The 22,621-nt window shown below is 40.1% G+C and overlaps 1 protein-coding gene across 11 annotated transcripts in view; it reads right to left on the bottom strand.

Moving 5' to 3' along the window:
• Positions 1-1,720: 1,720 nt before the first annotated feature.
• Positions 1,721-22,621, bottom strand: part of LOC105863935 (protein tyrosine phosphatase non-receptor type 20) — a 118,750-nt gene continuing 97,849 nt past the window's right edge. For all 11 annotated transcript variants that reach the window (XM_076010245.1, XM_076010244.1, XM_020280521.2 and 8 more), the window contains 2 exons: positions 3,386-3,448; positions 1,721-2,504 (listed from right to left, as the gene is read on the bottom strand). In XM_076010245.1, the coding sequence (XP_075866360.1) occupies positions 2,439-2,504; positions 3,386-3,448 (129 nt within the window). In that variant the 3' untranslated portion in view covers positions 1,721-2,438. The remainder of the gene's footprint in view (positions 2,505-3,385; positions 3,449-22,621) is intronic.

The following is a 22,621-nucleotide window of genomic DNA, read 5'->3' as shown; positions in this document are numbered from 1 at the left end:
TTAAATAAAAAGGCTATGTTTTTTCACCTTCAAATGTGATGCTGTTTGTTCCTTAAAAATGTTCTTTATCATGTGCAAGTTTCAGATATGATGTTGTATTAGCTATCTTTTAAGATCCTTCTAATTCAAACTGTTTCACTATGAGGTAATCTCTGGTTTTTGATGGTGGCTATGGACAAATGAGTGCTCCATGGAGCACTCCGTCACCCCTGAATACCAGGGACCTGTTTTCACTTCATGGAGACTTTCCAAATCTTCTGGTTCAATTACTCAAACTTCATGACAACAAAGAAGAAAACTAATTCTTCCCAGGGATTAGAAAAAATTAAGTAGGAAAAAAACCTTTTTTGTTTTAGAGTTGTTCAAGGTGTTTTCCTTTGTGGTTTTTTAGTAAAAACAAATCAGTGAAATGACCTTTGAGTACCAAAGGTAAATTTAATTTAAAATTCAATAACATTCTATGGAAATTCAGGTGAAAAGTCCAAAGAAAAATAAATTACTAAGTTTAATATGAGAATAAAATCTATAAGGTTATTTCTGAAAAGCTTTGGTTTAACATGTAAGCATTAAGAACACAAAACTTTAAAAATATGTATTTAAAGTTGAAAATTAATAAATGTATATATGTTTATATTTAAACATTTTAAAACTTCCTTTAGCATTCATATATTCACAAGTGTCAATGAGAATTTCATATATCTTAGGCAGAAATTGTTTCATTATTGGTATAAAAGTTAGTATTTTAAATAATCAAAGGTTTTCAGTTTGTAATTCACCTTCTAAGAATAAAGTGAAAACAAATGCAATCAGTATTTCCACATTCACTTAATTTCCCTGAAAAACTAAAAATTAATCCAGCTATAAAAATACGAGGTACACATTAAAGAAGGGACATGTTTAACATCAAGAATGGTGAAATTTTTCTTTACGAGAACATTTCAAGGTCCAGATACATAAAAATACTTTAGGTAATACATAGTAAATATTTTATTTTAGATAATAGCATAGAATCTTTCTTAGGAATATTGTTATACATTATACCTATTTTTATAGTAACAGAGAGAAAATAAAATTAGTGATACAAATATTAAAGGCTCATCATTAAAATAAAATTAATGTTTAGTATAGAATATTATTTATTTTAATAATATAAATAGAATAATCTATTTAATATCAAATATATTTCTGGCATATAATCATTTTTAAATTAAGAATTATCAATTTTAATTCAACCAATTCAAATATATTCATTTAGGCAAAGAAACACAATAAATCTCTTAAAAATTTAGAATTTATAAATTAATCTTAAACATTTCCTCAACATAACACATAGCATAGTCTGATCTCCACAGAATTACACTGTACAAACACACATGCCAATTCTTTGTAGCTTACAATCAGGTATAACTGGTCACCACACTCCTTAACCATAATATTGCTATAATCATACAAGGCAAAGTCCTATAATAAAATGAATGTAATAATGGCCACAGTCTTTTCAAAAACAGAGTATGGAAGTTTCCATTTTCAAAACTATGAATCTGGTTTTCCAAAATCTGGTTCCCAAATCCAATTTCTAAATGTTTCAGCCAGAGGTGGGGCAGTAATGGAAAGAAATGATTTAATGGAACTCTGAAAAAAAAACCAAAAAACCTATCACAGATCTTAGTTTTAACAATAGATCAGGAATGAAAGACATAAATGACTCAGAATTACATAATAATGTTTATATCAAAGTTTATTGGTTAGCTAAAAGGCAAAGAGTAAGAGGCAAGTAAAGTGTAATATTTGCTTCTAACAAAGCAAACTGAGTAATATGCTAAGTGTTAGGGTGGGTTAGGAAAAACTCAGGCTAGGCAAAAATTTCCTCTCGGACTTTCTATATCAACATCTATTTTAGTTTTGGGCTGTTGCCAGTGTGCTCATGTGATGCAGAGGAGGAGCCCTGCCCACCCCTGCGATGCCTCCCAGACCGGCTCTTCCTAGCCTCGCTGCTCTAGGAAGGAAGGCAGGTCCTCCGAGGTCTCCGCCCCGCAGGAGTGTGAGGGAGAGGAAAACCGGAAAACCGACGCCAGTTTGTGTTGAAAGTTAATACATTCTAACTGGACTCTTTGCCTTTCCAAATAAAATCTTAATGAACATAGTTTCAGTCCTTTATTGGGCTCTGTAATCCCTTCAACCAAACAGCAAAACTGCAGTTGCTTTATGTAGCTTTTGCTTCACTGGAAAACATGGGAGGGTATTTTGATATTGTCTAATAAGATGAATGAGTAAACATTGCTCACCCCAAACCAAATGATGCTGCCTCCAGGGAGTTTTTACGCCAAGAAAGCAGACTGTATGCATAACAAAGCCCTTCAGCACAGCTCCAACCCATTCTTTATGAAGAGGCTCAAAGCCACGGGGTAATTTCAAGTGAGAGGCAGCAGAAGGCTTTCTTAGTCCAAAGTCAGAAGTTTCTGAAGAACTTTAAGCACGATTTCATAACAAAAGTGATACTGCTCCTATAACACATATATGAAAACAACAGAATGTTAAGTAATTGAATATCACTATCCACAGAGAACACATTTGTAATTTTCAACCACACTGAGAGGTTCCTAAAGGGAACAAACAGTTAACTACAAACACTTAAATAACTTCTTTATGACAATACACATTTTTAAATACAAGGAAGATAAATGATCATAATATAGTTTTTGGTCTAGAACTAATTCCCTAAAGGCTTAACTAAACTTAGGGAAAACTATCAATCTCAACTTCTTTATATCTTCCCCCTGGCTAAATCAAATTAAAAAGTCCCTTATATTAATTTTGACATTTCAAACCATATGTATACGTAAAGATCTAGCCTCAACTCGCTCAAGCCATACTAGTTCAAATAAAATGCTTCATGAGATTGACCTAAGAATAAGACAGTGTAAAGATTTAGGTGTAACTGTTTTCATTATCCATACTCTCTAGACACCCTCTTCCAATGATTAATTAATAACTAATCTATGACATAAATATATTTTTATTACATGCCAATAATCTTGTCAGTGGCAACTAAATATTTCGAATTGCTATCCAAAAATTTATTAGAACTAACTTTAGATGTTACTTAAGTACCATGGCATTATGGGCAAGGCTTGTGCACAGGCATCAGAAGACCTCAGTTTGAGTCTTGGCTCCTCCCCTTGCTGTCTGAGTGACCTGTGGAGCCGACCTCATTGCTCTGAACTTATGCATTGTCAGGAATTTCAGAGCAAAACTACGTCTAACTCATACAGCAAGAATTCAGTGAGCTCATATAGGTGAAAATGCTCTATAAATTGTACAGTGCTATGTAATGCTAATCTTTGTATTCACTACTCTCGTCAGAATTCATATCGTGAAAGCTTACCTGTGTTTGAATCATGCCAGGACGCTGCTCTCTCATTTGGGTTGCTATATTCATAATGTCAAACTGCAATAAGAGGACAATAATTTTGCATTATCCATGTAGAGGGAAAAACACAAACTTATGTATTGCCAAATGAGTATTCCATATCTCTTTCTAGTAAAAGAGCTTTTACTGGAAAGGACTCATTTTCAGCTACAAGTAAATATAACATTTTTAGTTACATGGCTAAGAAAGACTTGTTTTAATAGGTTTTCAGGTAAAAGCAGTAAGCAGTCATTTATAATAAGAAACAATCTAAAAAAATAAATAACACATTTGCCCTCATATTCACTTATCTGTTATCCAAAGGGAGAACCTGCAGCGGCATCATAATTCTGAAAAAGTAGAAAGGACTTTCTCTGTCCCAAGAGTAGCACTCTGTTTCTCACACAAAGAGCCCTGTCAACTCCAACGGAGACCCTGAGCCGCTGCCAGCCAAATACCAGGTTCTGCAGCTGCACATGGAGACCATCCCAGCTGGGGGTGGGTGCTGAGCTGTATAGGTCAAAAAAGACCTGCTGCTAGTCCACAGTGAGATGAGCTTAGGAACCAGGAGTGTTTAGAAACTCTCATGGCAATCCACACTGACACAGCGTCAGGAGTGCGATAAATTGAACAGGATAGATCACCTAGGTGTTGCTGAACTTGCTGGGAGAGTCACATGTGGTATAAGCTTAGTACTAGCCATGTGTAGCAAAACCATGTTGGCACATGACACATTTTATTTGAAGATTTGTCAACTGTAACCCAAAAGCATATAAGAAGTGAAAAAAGTAAGCAATTCTTTACTTTTATAACTTGTCATTTTATAATAATTAAGATTTTCAGGAGATAATCAAGATGGCAGACAAGAAACAACACCAGACAGAGTGTCTCTGCAGAAAAGATATATTCTCTAGCAGCAATTAGAAGAAGTGTCTCTAGCAGCCATTAGAAGAAAGAAGCAAAACGATGAGCATACATCAGACGAGGGTCAGAAGGAAGGATACCTGAGACCACGGGAGACTCCACGGGAGGAGGTTGCGAGGAGAACTGGAAGCAGAGACCTCTGGAGCAGCCAGTGGCAAGGATAGGTGGAGCAGTTAACTCTCCCCTCTCTTGCATCTCAGACTGCTGGTGGGCTCCGCAGTGGGTGGAGAGACATTCGGACACCAGCCCAGAGACGGCCACCGCTAGTGAGTGGTAAGCCTGTAGTGGATGCGGCACCAAGCTCCCAACTCCCTCAGGGCACCTCCGTGTGCACAGATCCGAGCCACGTGGCAGGCGCCATATTGCCTCCTTCTCACCTCCCCCGACCCTATCCTCAGCTACCGAGAGAGACAATACAGCCACCAGCCGGAGGCACCTCCAGGGAATGGGACCTTCCTTTTTGGGGCCCTATAGCTGACTGAGGGGAACTCAGATGGTAAGCTCCCTACCCACCAGACCTCCCAGGTGCTGCTGGCCAAATGATCCCAGGAGAGCGGGGCAGACCCTGAGGCTGAGAGACATAGACCCAGCTTGGGCTCCCCATGGGTGAATTGGGACTGGCACTGCTCTCCCTGGTGGGGATATAGTTTGAACTCTGGGACCCAGAGGTCAGACCTGCAGACCAGATCCTGTGCACCCAGGTCTCGCATTGCCCGGGACACAGAAGGGATATATGCCAACAGCCTACTGAGGTGTGTGTGCCTTCAGGGGCAGATCAGCATCCTACAGGACAACCCTCCTCCCAAAGGGAGGCCATGCACCCAGCCCAGGTGGCGTACCTGAGCAGGGAACATCAAGGTGGCATCACAGCCAGGGGAGGCCCGGTGGCATGAGGTCTGGCCTACTGGCAGAGGCCCAGAAGTAGCCGTAGAATTGGGAAGGGTGGAAAGAAGCAAGGCCTATATCAGACTGCAGGTCTCAGACAGCCCCGCCCCCACATGCAGACTTTCTGACTGAGCAGGGCCATTCCAGCCCCTCCTTGGCAGGTTTTCCCAGAAGCAGGGAGCAGAACTTTGACCCCTGCTAACAACATTGGTGGTGCCTGAGGGCAGGCTTACCCAACCCAGCTCCGCCCAGACTCTCTCTTAGACCAGCCCTCACTGAGGTGGAGAATAAGGACACATCTGGAAGTCCCAGGGCCCCACTGACCACCTCAGGCACTAGAGTGCCTCTCTACAGGAACAAGAGCTGGTTACAGGACACAAAAACAACAGCATAGCCTGTTCCTCCAAGCAAGCGCCACCTACTGACAGGGAGGACATCCTGCAAACCCTTTTCACGGTACCTACTGACTCATTATACAGGGAGTGGTCGAATCTCACCCACAGACACCACCTACTGGCTCAGAAAATAATCAAGGCCTGTGAATACCCAAACAAAAACCTATGGAAAAGGAGCCACAACTGATCGACATGGTTAGAAATCAGTGAAGGAACTCCAGAAATATGAAGAACCAAACGGAAAACACACCCCCAAAGAGGAGCACCAGCCCCTTAGAAATGGACACGAACAAAAATCAGGCAACCAAAATGACAGAAGAGGAATTCCGAATGTGGATCATAAGAAAATTCAATGACCTGCAAGAACAACTCAATAACCAACAAAAAGAAACCACAGAAAGCCTCCAGGACTTGCAAAAGTTCACTAAAGAAATCGATACAATGAAGAAAAGTTTAACCGAACTCCTGAAAATTAAGAATCAATTCAGAGAACTACAAAATTCAGTGGAAAGCCTCAAGAACAGGGTAGATCAAACAGAAGAAAGAATCTTAGAGATTGAAGATAACACCTTCCAATTAAATAAATCAGTCACAGAGATAGAGCAGAGAAACAAGAAAAAAGAGCAAAGCCTACAAGAGATGTGAGATTATGTGAAGAAACCTAATGTGAGGGTCATAGGGTTACCAGAAGGAGAAGAAGACAACACTCAAGGGTTGGACAAGCTATTTGAAGATATAATAGAGGAAAATTTCCCAGGTCTTGCTAAAAATCTCGATATACAAGTTCAAGAAGCTCAGAGGACCCCTGGGAGATTTCATGCAATCAGGAAGACGTCACGACGTCATGCAGTCATCAGACTGACCAAAATATCAACTAAAGAGGTCCTTCTAAGAGCTGTAAGATGAAAGAATAAAGTAACATAAAAGGGAAAGCCAATTTGAATAACACCAGACTTCTCTACTGAGACTTTATAAGCAAGGAGAGACTGGGGCCCCATTCTCACTCTTCTGAAACAGAACAATGCCCAGCCTAGAATCTTATTCCCTACAAAACTAAGTTTCATATATGAAGGAGAAATCAAGACATTCTCAGATAAGCAAAGACTGAGGGAATTCACCAAGACAGACCAGCCCTTCAAGAAGTATTCAAAACAGTGTTACCCACGGATCACCACAATAAACACTCATGAATGTAAATCTACTCAAAGCAAAAGATAAAAGCCCAGACACTACAATGGCTCAAAAGAGAAAACAAAACAACAAAGTTCAACCCAACATAATGAACAGAAATCTGTCCCACCTATCAGTTATCTCAATAAATGTGAATGGCTTGAACTCCCCACTCAAGAGACATAGGCTGGCCCAATGGATAAAAAACACAAGCCAAGTATCTGCTGCCTTCAGGAAACACATCTAAACTGCAAGGATGCAATTAGACTAAAAGTAAAGGGGTGAAGAACAATATTTCAAGGAAATGGAAGCCAAAAGAAAGCTGGTGTGGTGGTGCTGATTACAGATAACTTAGTTTTTGAATCAACAAAAGTAATAAAAGACAAAGAAGATCACTATATAATGGTGAAGGGTACAGTTCAACAAGAAGACATAACAATTATAAATCTATATACACCCAACCTTGGTGCACTCAGATTCATAAATCAAACTCTACTTGATCTAAACAAATGAATAAACAACAACACCATAAGAGTTGGAGACTTGGGGAGTGGAGCAAGATGGCGGACGAGAAACACCTCCAGACAGAATGTCTCTGCAGAAAAGACAGATTCTAGCAGAAATTAGAAAAAAGAAGCAAGAAGACGACCATACAGAGGACGAGGGCCGGAAGGAGGGGTTCCTGAGACCCCGGGAGACTCCACAAGAGGAGGCTGTGGAGGAGAACTGGAGACTGAGACCACTGGAGCAGCCTGGAGACCAGCGGCAAGGGTAGATGGATTTGATGTTTCCCCTCCCCTGCATTTGGGACTGCTGGTGAGCTCCCCAGCTGGTGGAGAGACCTGCGGACACCAGCCCAGAGACAGCTGCCGCCAGCCATCGGTGAGCCTGTAGCAGATGTGGCACCAGGTTCCCAACTTCATCCGGGCACCTCTGTGTGCACAGACCCGAGCCGCGCAGCAGGCGCCATATTGCCTCCTTCTCCCCTCCGCTGACCCTACCCGCGGCTGACCAGAGAGACAATACAGCCACCAGCCAGAGGCACCTCCAGGGAATGGAACCTTCCCTTTTGGGACCCTACATCTGACTCAGGGGAACTCAGACTGTGAGCTCCCTACCCGCCAGCTCTCTCAGGTGCTGCTGGCAGGGTGTTCCCAAGAGAACGGTGCCGACTCAGAGGCTGAGAGACATAGACCCAGCTTGGGCTCCCTGTGGGTGAATTGGGACCGGAAATCCTCACCCTGGTGGGGATACAGTTTGAACTCTGGGACCCAGAGGTCAGACCTGCAGAGCAGATCCCCTGCACCAAGGGCTAGCATTGCCCGGGGCAAAGAAGGGTTATACGTGAACAGCCTACTGAGGTGTGTGTACATCCAGAGGTGGATCAGCATCCTAGAGGGCAACCCTGCTCCCAAAAGGAGGCCATACACCCAGCCCAGGTGGCGTGCCTGTGCAGGGAACCTCCCAGCGGCATCACAGTCCAGGGAGGCCTGGTGGCTTCTGGTCTGGCCTGCTGGCAGAGGCCCAGGAGTAGCTGCAGAGTTGGCAAGGGTGGAAAGAAGCGAGGCCTGCTCCAGACTGCAGATCTCAAACAACCCCACACGCAAACCCAGACTTTCTGGCTGAGCGGGACCATTCCAGCCCCACCCTGACAGCTTTTTCTAGAAGCAGAGAACAGAACTTTGACCCCTGATAACTGCCTGAGGGCAGGCTTACCCAACCCAGCTCCGGCCAGAACAAGAGCTGATAACAGGACACAAAATCAACAGCATAGCCTGTTCCTCCAAGCAAACGCCAACTACTGACAGGGACGGCATCTTGCACAGCCTTTCCACGGCACCAAATGACTCAATATACAGGGAGTGGTCAAATCTCACCCACAGACACCACCTAACACCTCAGAAACTAAACAAGGTGTGTGAATACCCAAACAATAACCTAAAGGAAAGAAACAACAACTGATCAACATGGGAAGACATCAGCGAAAGAACACAGGAAATATGAAGAACCAAACGGAAAACACACCCCCAAAGAGGAGCAACAGCCCCCTAGAAACGGACACCAACCAAAACCAGGCAACCAATATGACAGAAGAGGAATTTCGTATGTGGATCATAAGAACACTCACCAAGCTGCAACAACATCTCAATAACCAACACAAAGAAACCACAAAAAGCCTCCAGGATATGGAAAAAGAAATAGACACAATAAAGAAAACTTTAACCGAACTCCTGGAAATGAAGAATCAATTCAAGGAACTATAAAATACAGTGGAAAGTCTCAAGAACAGGGTAGATCAAACAGAAGAAAGAATCTCAGAGCTTGAAGATAACACCCTCCAATTAAATAAATCAGTCACAGAAATAGAGCAGAGAAACAAGAGAAAAGAGCAAAGCCTACAAGAGCTGTGGGATTATGTGAAAAAACCTAATGTGAGGGTCATAGGGTTACAAGAAGGGGAAGAAGACAACACTCAAGGGTTGGACAAGCTGTTTGAAGATATAATAGAGGAAAATTTCCCAGGCCTTGCTCTAAATTTTGATATACAAGTTCAAGAAGCTCAGAGGACCCCTGGGAGATTCAATGCAAACAGGAAGACGTCACAACGTCATGCAGTCATCAGACTGACCAAAATATCAACTAAAGAGGCCCTTCTAAGAGCTGTAAGACAAAAGAAGCAAGTAATATACAAGGGAAAGCCAATTCGAATAACATCAAACTTCTCTAATGAGACTTCACAAGCAAGGAGAGACTGGGGCCCCATTCTCACTCTTTTGAAACAAAACAATGCCCAGCCTACAATATTATTCCCTGCAAAACTAAGCTTCATATATGAAGGAGAAATAAAAACATTCTCAGACAAGCAAAGGCTCAGAAAATTCACCAAAACAAGACCAGCCCTACAAGAAGTACTTAAATAGCGTTACGCACAGAACATCATAATAATAACCCACGAATATAAAAACAACCAAAACCCAAAGATATTAAAGGCAAGATATTACAATGGCTCAAGACAGAAATCATAGCAACAACATCCAACTCAACAGAATGAACAGTAATCTACCTTAGCTTTCAGTTCTCTCAATAAATGTGAATGGCTTAAACTCTCCACTCAAGAGACATAGGCTGGCTGAATGGATAAGAAAATACAGGCCAAGTATATGCTGTCTTCAGGAAACACATCTAACCTGCAAGGATGCATATAGACTAAAAATAAAAGGGTGGAGATCAATATTACAAGCAAATAGAAGCCAAAAGAAGGCTGGTGTGGCAGTTCTAATTTCAGACGATTTAGTTTTTAAACCAACAAAAGTAGTAAAAGACAAAGAGGGTCATTATATAATGGTGAAGGGCACAGTTCAACAAGAAGAGATAACAATTTTAAATATATATGCACCCAACTTAGGTGCACCCAGATTCATAAAGTAAACCTTACTGGAGCTAAGCAAATGGATTAATAGCAACTCCATAATCACTGGAGATTTCAACACCCCACTGAATGCACGAGACAGATCCTCCAAACAGAAAATTAATAAAGAAATAATGGACTTAAACAAAACTCTAGAACAATAGGGTCTGACTGACATTTACAGAACATTCTACCCAAAATCCACTGAATATACATTCTTCTCATCAGCTCACGGGACATTCTCTAAGATTGACCATATGCTAGGACACAAAGTAAATCTCAAGTAATTTTAAAAAATAGAAATCATACCATGTACCTTCTCAGATCACAGTGGAATAAAAGTAGAAATCAACCCTAACAGAAACTCACATTTCTACACAAAAACGTGGAAATTAAACGACCTCCTACTAAATGATTACTTCATAAATGAAGAAATCAAGACGGAAATAAAAAAATTCTATGAAAAAAACGACAATGGAGAGACAAGTTATCAACTCCTCTGGGACACAGCTAAAGCAGTTCTGAGAGGAAAGTTTATCTCCATAAATGCCTATAACCAAAAGACAAGACGATCACAAATAGACAATCTAATGAAATGACTCAAAGAGCGGGCAAAAGAAGAACAGACCAACCCCAAACCCAGCAGAAGAAGTGAAATCAACAAGATCAAATCAGAACTAAACGAAATTGAAAACAGGGAAGCTATTCAGGAGATTAATAAAACAAAAAGTTGGTTCTTTGAAAAAATAAACAAAATGGACACACCATTGGCTAAGCTAACGAAAAGCAGAAAAGAGAAATCTCTAATAAGCTCCATCAGAAATGAAAAAGGAGATATCACAACTGATCCCAAATAGATACAAGATACAATTTATGAATACTACAAAAATCTTTATACACACAAACTGGAAAATGTGGAGGAAATGGACAAATTTCTAGAAACACACAGCTTCCCTAGGCTCAACCAGGAAGAAATAGATTACCTGAACAGACCAATCTCAACAGCTGAAATAGACACAGTAATTAAAAATCTCCCTAAAAAGAAGAGTCCCGGTCCTGATGGCTTCACATCCGAATATTACCACATTTACAAAGAAGAACTAGTACCTATCTTGCAGAAACTATTCTACAACATCGAGAAGAACGGAAACCTCCCCAACACCTTTTATGAAGCGAATATTACTCTGATACCAAAACCAGGAAAGGATGTAATAAAAAAAGAAAACTACAGACCAATATCCCTAATGAATATAGATGCAAAAATTTTCAACAAAATCTTAGCTAACCGAATCCAGACACTTATCAAAAAATAATCCACCACGACCAAGTGGGCTTCATCCCAGGGATGCTGGGATGGTTCAACATACGTAAATCTATAAATGCAATTCACCACATAAACAGAAGCAAAAACAAAGACCACATGATTCTCTCAATAGATGCAGAAAAAGCTTTTGACAAAATTCAACACCCTTTCATGATACAAACACTTAAGAAAATAGGCATAGAAGGGACATACCTAAAAATGATACAAGCCATATATGACAGACCCATAGCCAACATCATACTGAATGGGGAAAAATTGAAATCATTCCCACTTAGAACTGGAACCAGACAAGGCTGCCCACTATCTCCACTTCTGTTCAACATAGTGCTGGAAGTCTTGGCTACAGCAATCAGACAGGAAAATGGAATCAAAGGTATCCAAATAGGGGCAGAAGAGATCAAACTTTCACTATTTGCTGATGATATGATATTGTATCTAGAAAACCCCAAAGATTCAACCAAGAAACTCCTGGAACTGATCAATAAATTTAGTAAAGTCTCAGGATACAAAATCAATACACAGAAATCAGAGGCATTCATATACGCCAACAACAATCTAATTGAGAACCAAATCAAAGACTCAATTCCCTTCACAATAGCAACAAAGAAATTAAAGTACCTAGGAATATACTTAACCAAGGACGTAAAAGACCTCTACAGGGAGAACTATGAAACACTGAGGAAGGAAATAGCAGAGGATGTAAGCAGATGGAAATCCATACCATGCTCGTGTATCGGCAGACTCAATATCATCAAAATGTCTATACTACCCAAACTGATCTACAGATACAATGAAATACCTATTAAAATCCCATCAGCATTCTTCACAGATATAGAAAAAATAATTTTATGCTTCGTATGGAACCAAAGAAGACCCTGAATATCAAGAGCAATTCTAGGCAACAAAAACAAAATGGGAGGCATTAATATGGCAGATATCAAATTGTACTACAAAGCTGTAGTAATTAAATCAATATGGTATTGGCACAAAAATAGGAATATTGACCAGTGGAACAGATGTGAGAATCCTGATATAAAACCATCCTCATATAGCCATCTAATCTTTGACAAAGCAGACAAAAACATACGCTGGGGAAAAGAATCCCTTTTCAATAAATGGTGCAGGGAAAACTGGATAGCCACCTGTAGAAGGCTAAAACAAGACCCACACCTTTCACCTCTCACAAAAACCAACTCATGCTGGATAACAGACTTAATCCTAAGTTATGAAACTATTAGAACTCTAGAGGAAAAAGTTGGAAACACTCTCCTAGACATCAGCCTGGGCAAAGATTTTATGAAGAAGTCCCCAAAGGCAATCACAGCAGCAACAAAAATAAATAAATGGGACATGATCAAACTACAAAGCTTCTGCACAGCCAAAGAAATAGTCATGAAAGTAAACAGACAACCTACAGAATGGGAGAAAATTTTTGCATCCTATGCATCCGATAAGGGATTGATAACTAGAATATACTTAGAACTCACGAAAATCAGGAAGAAAAAATCAAATAACCCCATTGAAAAGTGGGCAAAGGACTTGAACAGAAACTTTTCTAAAGAAGACAGAAGAATGGCCAACAAACATATGAAAAAATGCTCAACATCTCTAATCATCAGGGAAATGCAAATCAAAACCACAATGAGATATCACTTAACGCCAGTGAGAATGGCCTTTATCAAAAAATCTCCAAACAATAAATGCTGGCGTGGTTGTGGAGAGAGAGGAACACTCCTACACTGCTGGTGTGACTGCAAACTAGTGCAACCTCTGTGGAAAGCAATATGGAGATACCTTAAAGTGATACAATTGAATCTACCATTTGATCCAGCAATCCCATTGCTGGGCATCTACCCAAATGATCCAATGACACTCTACAAAAAAGACACCTGCACTCAAATGTTTATAGCAGCACAATTCATAATTGCAAGGCTGTGGAAACAGCCCAAGTACCCATCAATCCAAGAATGGATTAATAAAATGTGGTATATGTATACCATGGAGTACTATTCAGCTCTAAGAAACAATGGTGACATAGCACATCTTATATTTTCCTGGTTAGAGCTGGAACCCATACTACTAAGTGAAGTATCCCAAGAATGGAAAAACAAGCACCAGATATATTCTCCAGCAAACTGGTATTAACTGAGCAGCACCTAAGTGGACACATAGGTACTGCAGTAATAGGGTATTGGGCAGGTGGGAGGGGGGAGGGGGGCGGGTATATACATACATAATGAGTGAGATGTGCACCATCTGGGGGATGGTCATGATGGAGACTCAGACTTGTGGGGGGAGGGGGGAAATGGGCATTTATTGAAACCTTAAAATCTGTACCCCCATAATATGCCGAAATAAAAAAAAAAAAAGAAAAGAAAAAAAATAGTCGGAGACTTTAATACCCCACTGACAGCACACAACAGATCCTCCAAACAGAAAATCAACAAAGAAATGATGGACTTAAACAGAACTCTAGAACAAATGAGCCTGACTGACATTTATAGGACATTCTACCCCAAAACCACTGAATGTACATTCTTCCCATCAGCTCATGGGTCATTCTCTAAGATTGACCATATCTAAGGACACAAAGCATGTCTGAAACAATTTTAAAAAATAGAAATTATACCATGTATCTTTTCAGAGCACCATGGAATAAATGTAGAAATCGATCCTAACAGGAGTCCTCATTTCTACACAAATTCATGGAAACTAAACAACCTTCTGCTGAATGATCACTTCATAAACGAGGAAATCATGATGGAAATCAAAAGATTCTTTGAACTAAATGACAAACGTGACACAAGTTACCAAAACCTGTGGGACACAGCTAAAGCAGTCCTGAGAGGAAAGTTTATTTCCATAAATGCCTATATCTAAAAGTTGAAAAGATCACAAATTGACAACCTAATGAATTGTCTCAAATAGCTGGAAAAAGAAGAACAGACCAACCCCAAACCTAGCAGAAGAAATGAAATCATTAACATCAAATCAGAACTAAACGAAATTGACAACAGGGAAACTATATGGAAGATTCATAAAACAAAAAGTTGGTTCTTTTAAAAAATAAACAAAATTGACACACTATTGACTAGACTAACAAAAAGCAGAAAAGAAAAATCTCTAATAAGCTCCATCAGGAACAATAAAGAAGAAATTACAACTGATGCCACAGAGATACAAGATATAATTTATGAATACTACAAAAACCTCTATGCACACAAACTGGAAAATGTGTAGGAAATGGACAATTTCTTAGAAACACACAGCCTCCCTAGGCTCAACCAGGTAGAAATAGAATTCCTGAACAGACCAATATCAAGTACTGAAATTGAAACAGCAATAAAAAACCTTCCTAAAAATAAAAGTCCTGGACCAGATGGTTTCACACCCAAATTTTATCACACCTACAAAGAAGAACTGGTGCCTATCCTGCAGAAATTATTCCACAACATCAAGGAGGATGGAATCCTCCCCAACACATTTTAAGAAGTGAACATAACTCTGATGCCAAAACCAGGAAAGGATGCAACAAAAAAAGAAAACTACAGACCAATATCCCTTATGAATATAGATGCAAAAATTCTCAAAAAAATCCTAGCCAATCGAATCCAGGTGCTTGTCAAGAAAATAATTCTTTACAACCAAGCGGGCTTCATCCCAGGGATGCAGGGATGATTCCGCAAATCTATAAATGTAATTCACCATATAAACAGAAGCAAAAACAAAGACCATATGATCCTCTCAATAAACGCAGAGAAAGCATTTGACAAAATTCAACACCCTTTTATGATAAGAACGCTCAACAAAATAGGTATAAACGGGGCTTACTTAAAATTGATACAAGCCATATATGAGAAACCCACAGCCAATATCATACTGAATGGTGACAAATTGAAAGCATTCCCACTTAGAACTGGAACAAGACAAGGTTGCCCACTATCTCCACTTCTGTTCAACATAATGCTACAAGTCCTCATTACAGCAATCAGACAAGAGAGCGGAATTAAGGGCATCCAAATAGGAGCAGAAGAGATCAACTCTCACTCTTCAACCAAGAGACTCCTTGATCTGATAAATGAATTTGGTAAAGTCTCAGGATACAAAATCAATACACACAAATCAGAGGCATTCATATACGCCAACAACAGTGAAAGTGAGAATCAAATCAAAGACTCAATTCCCTTCAAAATAGCAACAAAGAAAATAAATTACCTTGGAATATATTTACCTAAGGAGGTAAAAGATCTCTATAGGGAGAACTATGAAACACTGAAGAAATAAATAGCAGAGGACATAAACAGATGGAAGAATATACCATGCTCATGGGTCAGCAGAATCAACATTGTTAAAATGTCTATACTACCCAAAGTGACCTACAGAGTCAATGCAATCTCTATCAAAATACAAATCATCATTTTTCACAGATATAGAAAAAATAATTTTATGCTTCATTTGGAACCAGAGAAGACCCCATATAGCAAAATCAATCCTAGGCAATAAAAACAAAGTAGGAGGTATCAATTTATCAGACTACTATACTACAAGGGTATAGTCATTAAAACAGCTTTTTACTGGCACAAGAATAGGGACATTGACCAGTGGAACAGAACAGAGAATCCAGATATAAAACCATCTTCATATAGCCAACTAATCTTCGACAAAGCAGACAAAATCTTACACTCGGGAATAGAATCCCTATTCAATAAATGGTTGTGGTAAAACTGGATAGCCACATGCAGAAGACTGAAACAAGACCCACACCTTTCACCTCTCACAAAAATTAACTCACGCTGGGTAACAGACTTGAACCTTAGGTGTGAAACTATTAGAATTCTAGAGGAAAATGTTGCAAATACTCTTCTAGACATTGGCCTAGGCAAAGAATTTATGAAGAAGACCCCAAAGGCAATCACAACAGCAAAAAAAAATAAACAAATGGGACCTGATCAAATTATAAAGCTTCTGTACAGCCAAAGAAACTGTCAAGAGAGCAAACAGACAACCCACAGAATGGGAGAAAATTTTTGCAAGCTACACATCTGATAAAGGGCTGACAACTAGAATCTATTTAGAACTCAGGAAATTCAGCAAGAAAAATCAAACAACCCTATCAAAAAATTGGCAAGGGACATGAACAGAAACTTCTCAAAAGAAGACAGAATAATGGCCAACAGACATATGAAAAAATGTTCAATATCTCTAATCATCAGGGAAATGCAAATCAAAACCACAATGAGATGTCACTTAACTTCAGTGATAATGGCCTTTATCAAAAAGTCCCCAAACAACAAATGCTGGGGTGGATGCAGAGAGAGGAAAATTCCTCCACTGCTGGTGGGACTGAAAACTAGTTCAACCTCTGTGGAAAGCAATATGGAGATACCTCAAAGTGATACAAGTAGATCTACCATTTGATCCAGCAATTCCACTACTGGGCATCTACCCAAAAGATCAAAAGTCACTTTACAGAAAAGATACCTGCACTCGAATGTTTATAGCAGCACAATTCATAATTGCAAAGCTATGGAAACAACCCTAGTGCCCATCAATTCATGAGTGGATTAATAAAATGTGGTATATGTATACCATGGAATATTACTCAGCTTTAAGAAACAATGGTGATATAGCACCTCTTGTATATTCCTGGATACAGCTGGAACCCATTATACTGAGTGAATTATCTCAAGAATGGAAAAACCAGCACCACATGTACTCATCAGCAAATTGGTATTAACGGATCAACACCTAAGTGGACATATAGGAGTAATATTATCGGGTGTCAGGAGGGTGGGATGGGGCAGGAGATGTGCAATGTTTGGGGGATGGATATGCTTGAAGTTCTTACTCGAGGGGGGAGGGGGGCATGGGCAATATAAGTAACCTTAAAATTTGTACCCCCATAATATGCTAAAATTTAAAAAAAAAAAGATTTTTAAGTGAAAGGGGTGTTTGAAGATGGCGGACAAGAAAAACCATCAGCCAGAGTATCTCTGCATGAAAGACAGATTTTAGAAGAAAAGTAAAAAAATAATAATAATAATAAACAGGCAGACAAACATAGATCAGATGAGTGTAGGAAGGAAAGTTGCCTAAAACTACAGGAGACTCCATGGCAAGAAGTTGAGGACGAGATCTCGAAGGAGACAGGTCTCAGAGGCCCTTGCAGACCAGTGACAAGGGTAGGTGGAGAAGTTAACCTCCCCTCCCCCCCCCCACATCTGAAACTGCTGATCGGCTCCTGAGTGGTTGGAGAGACCTGCCAACACCAGCCCAGAAATGGCCACTGCCAGTGAGCAGTGAGCCTATTGCAGTCAGGGCACCAGGCTCCTAGCTCCCTCAGGGCACCTCCCCGCCCGCAGACCCACGCCGATTGGCAGGCGTCATATTGCTCCATTCTTCCCTTCCCCTCCTCTATCTGTGGCTGCAGAGAGAGACAATTCAGCCACCACCCAGAGGTATCTACCGGGAATGGGACCTTTCCTTTTGGGACCCTATAACAGACTGAGCAGTAATCAGACTGTGAGCTGCCTACCCACCAGCCCTCCTAGGTGCTGCTAGCCTGGTGACCCCAGGAGAACAGGGCAGATCCTGAGGCTGAGAAACATCAACCCAGCTTGGGCACCTCGTGGGTAACTTAGGATCAGCACTCCTCTCCCTGGCAGGGTCAGGGATTGAATTCCAGGGCCCAAGGAACAGGCCTGCAGACCAGATCTCGTGCACCCAGGTCTCACATTGCCCTGGGCACAGAAGGGATATTTGTGAATGAGCCTACTGAGGTGTGTGTGCCTTCGTGGGCATATCAGCGTGCTTGAGGGGAAATCCTCCTCCCACAGGAAGGCCATGTGCCTAGCCCAAGCTGTAATTATGGACAGGGAACCTCTCCGCCCACATCGCAGCCAAGGGAGAGCTGCTGGCATGAATTCCTGCCTGCTGGCAGAGGCCCAGGAGAAACTGTGGAATAGGGGAGGCTGGAAGGGAGCGAGGCCTGCTCCATACTTCAGGTCTCAGAAAGCCCCACCCCCACACACAGACTTCCCAGCTGAATGGGGCCATTAAAGCCCCTCCCTGGCAGTTTTTCTCAGAAGCAGAGAACAAACTTTTGATCCCAGCTAACAGCATTTGTGGAGCTTTGAGGGCAGGCTCTCCCAACCCAGCTCCTTCCACACTCACTCCCCTGCCTGTCACCACTGAGGTAGAGAATAAGGACACACCTAGAAGTCCCAGGGCCCCACCAACCATGCACTAGAGTGCCCCTCCATAGGAACAGGAGTTGGTTACAGGTCCCACAAAACAACACTGCAGCCTGCTCCACCCAGCAAGCACCACCTACCAATAAGGAGATCATTCTGCACACCCTTTTACAGCATCTACTGACTGGATAAAGGATGTGGTAGAATCTCACCCACAAACATAATCTACTGGCTCAGAATCTTAACAGGGCCTGTCATCATCCAAACAAAAATCTAAACGTAAGAAGCAACAGCTGATACACATGGGAAGGAATCAGAGAAAGAACTCTGGAAGTATGAAGAATCAAATGGAAAGCACACCCCCAAAGGGAAACACCAGCTCTCTAGCAATGGACATCAACCAAATTCAGAACAATAAAATGAAAGAAGAATTTTGAACATGGATTATAAGAAAACTCAATAATAAGCAAGAAAATATGGATAACCAACACAAAGAAACCACCCCCCAAAAAAAAAAATAATTCAGGACTTGGAGTAAAAATTCAGTGAAGAAATTGAAATATTAAAGAAAAATCAAACTGAACTCCTGGAAATGAAGAATTTACTCAAGGAATTACAAAATATAATGGAAAGCCTCAAGAACAGGGTAGATCAAACGGAAGAAAGAATCTCAAGGATTGAAGATACCACCTTTTCAATTACATAAGTCACTCGCAGAGATAGAAAAGAGAAATAAGAGAAAACAGCAAAGCCTATAAGAAATGTGGGATTACCTGAAGAGGCCTAATGTGAGAATCATAGACATCCCTGAGGCTGAGGGAAAAAATACACAGGGATAGGATAAGCTATTTTGGAAATAAAAGAGGAAAATTTCCCAGGCCTTGCTGAAAATCTAGATAACCAGGTACAAGAAGTTCAAAGGACTCCTGGGAGATTCACCGCAAACAGGAAGACTCCACGACACACAGTCATCAGACTGACCAAAATAGCCACTAATGAGGCCCTCCTATGAGCTCTAAGGCTACAGAAGCAAGTAACCTACAAAGAAAACCCATCTGAATAACAGCAGATTTCTCGACTGAAACCTTACAAGCAAGAAGAGACTGGGGCCCCATTCTTACTCTTCTCAAATAGAACAATGCCCAGCCTAGACTCTTGTACCTTGAAAAACTAAGTTTTGTATATGAAGGAGAAATAAAGATCTTTCCAGATAAGCACAGATTAAGGAAATTCATCAAAACAAGACCTGCCTTCGTGGAAGTACTCAAAACTGTATTACACATGGATCAGCACAATAAAAAATCACGAATGTAAAACCATCCAAAATCTAAAGATCAAAGGCCAGATACCAAAATGGCTCAAGAGAGAAAACAAACCGAAAAAGTTCAACTCAACAGGATGAACAGAAATCTGCCATACTTATCAATTCTCTCAATACATGTGAAGGGCTTGAACCATCCACTAAAGATACATAGGCTGGCTGAATGGATAAATATACATAAGCCAAGTATCTTCTGACTTCAGGAAACCCATCTAACTCACAAAGATGCATTCAGACTCAAGGTTAAGGGATGGAGAACAGTATCTCAAGCAAACGGAAGTCAAAAGAATGCTGCTGTGACGGTTCTGATTGCAGATAACTTGGTCTTCAAATCAATAAAAGTAATGAAAACAAAGAAGCTCACTATATAATGGTGAAGGGTATAGTTCAACAAGAAGACATGACATGACAATTCTATATATGTATGCACCTAACTCAGTTGCATACAGATTCATAAAGCAAATCCTACTTGACCTAAACAAAATGATAAACAGCAACACCATAATAGCTGGAGACTTCAACACCCCTCTGACAGAGCAGGACAGATCCTTCAAACAGAAAATTAACAACAACAACAACAACAAAACAATGCACTTAAACAGAACTCTAGAACAAATGGGCCTAACTGACATTTATAGAACCTTCTACACAAAACCCACTGAATATATGTTTTTCTCATCACCTCATGGGAGATTCTCTAAGATTGACCATATTCTAGGCCACAATGCACATCTCAAAAAATTTGTAAAAATAGAAATTATACCATGCATCTTCTTAGACCACAGAGGAATAAAATTAAAACTCAACTCCACAGAAACTCTCATCTCTAAACAAAGTCATGGAAACCAAACAACCTTCTGTTGAATGATTATTTAATTAAGGATAAAATCAAAAGAGTATTTGAACTATTTGACAAAGGAGACACAAGTTATCAAATCTGTTGGTCACAACTAAAGCAGCACTGAGAGGAAAATTTATATCCATAAATGCCTACAACCAAAAGACAGAAAGATTGCAAACAAACAATCTAATGAATCATCTCAAAAAACTGGAAAAGGATGGCCAAACCAATCCCAAACCCAGAAGAAGGAAATAACAAAAACCAGAGGAGAACTAAATTAAATTGGTAACAAAAAAACTATATGAAAGATTAATAAAACAAAAAGTTGGTTCTTTCAAAAAATAAAATTCACATGCCTCTGGCTAGATTAATGAGAAGCATAAAAGAAAGAACCCTAATAAGCTCCATCAGAAATGAAAAAGGAGAAATTACAACTGATGCCATGGAAATGCAAAATATCATCTATGAATACTATAAAAACCTTTATGTACATAAACTAGAAAATGTGAAGGAAATGGACAAATTCTTAGAAACCCACAGCCTCCCTAGGATTAATCAGTAAGAAACAGAATTCCTGAACAGAATCAATAGCAAGTGCTGAAATTGAAACAGCAATAAAAAACCTTCCTAAAAAGAAAAGTCCTGGACCATACAGTTTTACACCCGAATTTTACCAGACCTACAAAAAAGAATTGGTGCCTATCCTGTAGAAATTATTCTATAACATTGAGAAGGACAGAATCCTCCCCAACACATTTTATGAAGCCAACAACACCCTGATACCAAAACCAGGAAAGGATGCAACCAACAAAGAAAACTACAGACCAATATCTCTATGAATATATATGCAAAAATTCTCAACAAAATCCTAGCAAACTGAATTCAGCTGCACATCAACAAAATAATCCATCACGACCAAGTGGGCTTCATCCCAGAGATGCAGGGATACTTCAACACATGCAATTGTATAAATGTAATTCAACACCTAAATAGACCCCAGCACAAAGACCATATGATCCTCTCAATAGACACAGAAAAAGCATTCAACAAAATTCAATACCCTTTTATGGATAAGAATGCTTAACAAAATAGGCATAGATGGGATTTAACTAAAAATGATACAAGCCATATTAAGACAAACCCACAGCCAACATCATACTGAATGGGGAAAAACTGAAAGCATTCCCACTTACAATTGGAACCAGACAAGGTTGATATCTATCACCGCTTCTATTCAACATATTGCTGGAAGCTCTAGCCAGAGCAATCAGACAAGAGAAGCAAATCAAGCGCATCCAATGGGGGCAGAAGAGGTCAAAGTATCTCTCTTAGCTGAAGATATGATCTTATACCTAGAAAACCCCAAAGATTCTGCCATGAGACTACTGGAATTGATAAACAAATTCAGCAAAGTCTCAGGTTACAAAATCAATGTAAAGATATCAGTAGCATTCCTATATGCTAATAACAGTTAAAGTAAGAACCATTTTCTTTTTTTCTCTCTCTTTCTTATTTCAGCATATTATGGTGGTACAAACATTAAGGTTATGTACATGGCCCTTGACTCCCCTCCCCCCTTGAGTCAGAGCTTAAAGAGTGTCCATCCCCCAGACTGTGTGAATAGCACTATGTATGTAAATACCAATCCCCTCTCCTCCCTCTCCCAGACTCACGATAAATTTTTTTTTTAACATTTTGGTTACATTTTATATCTTTACCTCTCCCTAGCAAGGGTTAGAGGTATGCCCTT

The sequence above is a fragment of the Microcebus murinus genome, chromosome 14 (genome assembly GCF_040939455.1).
Source record: "Microcebus murinus isolate Inina chromosome 14, M.murinus_Inina_mat1.0, whole genome shotgun sequence".
In the NCBI taxonomy this organism is placed as follows: domain Eukaryota; kingdom Metazoa; phylum Chordata; class Mammalia; order Primates; family Cheirogaleidae; genus Microcebus; species Microcebus murinus.
This window is presented reverse-complemented; position numbering and strand designations above follow the sequence as displayed.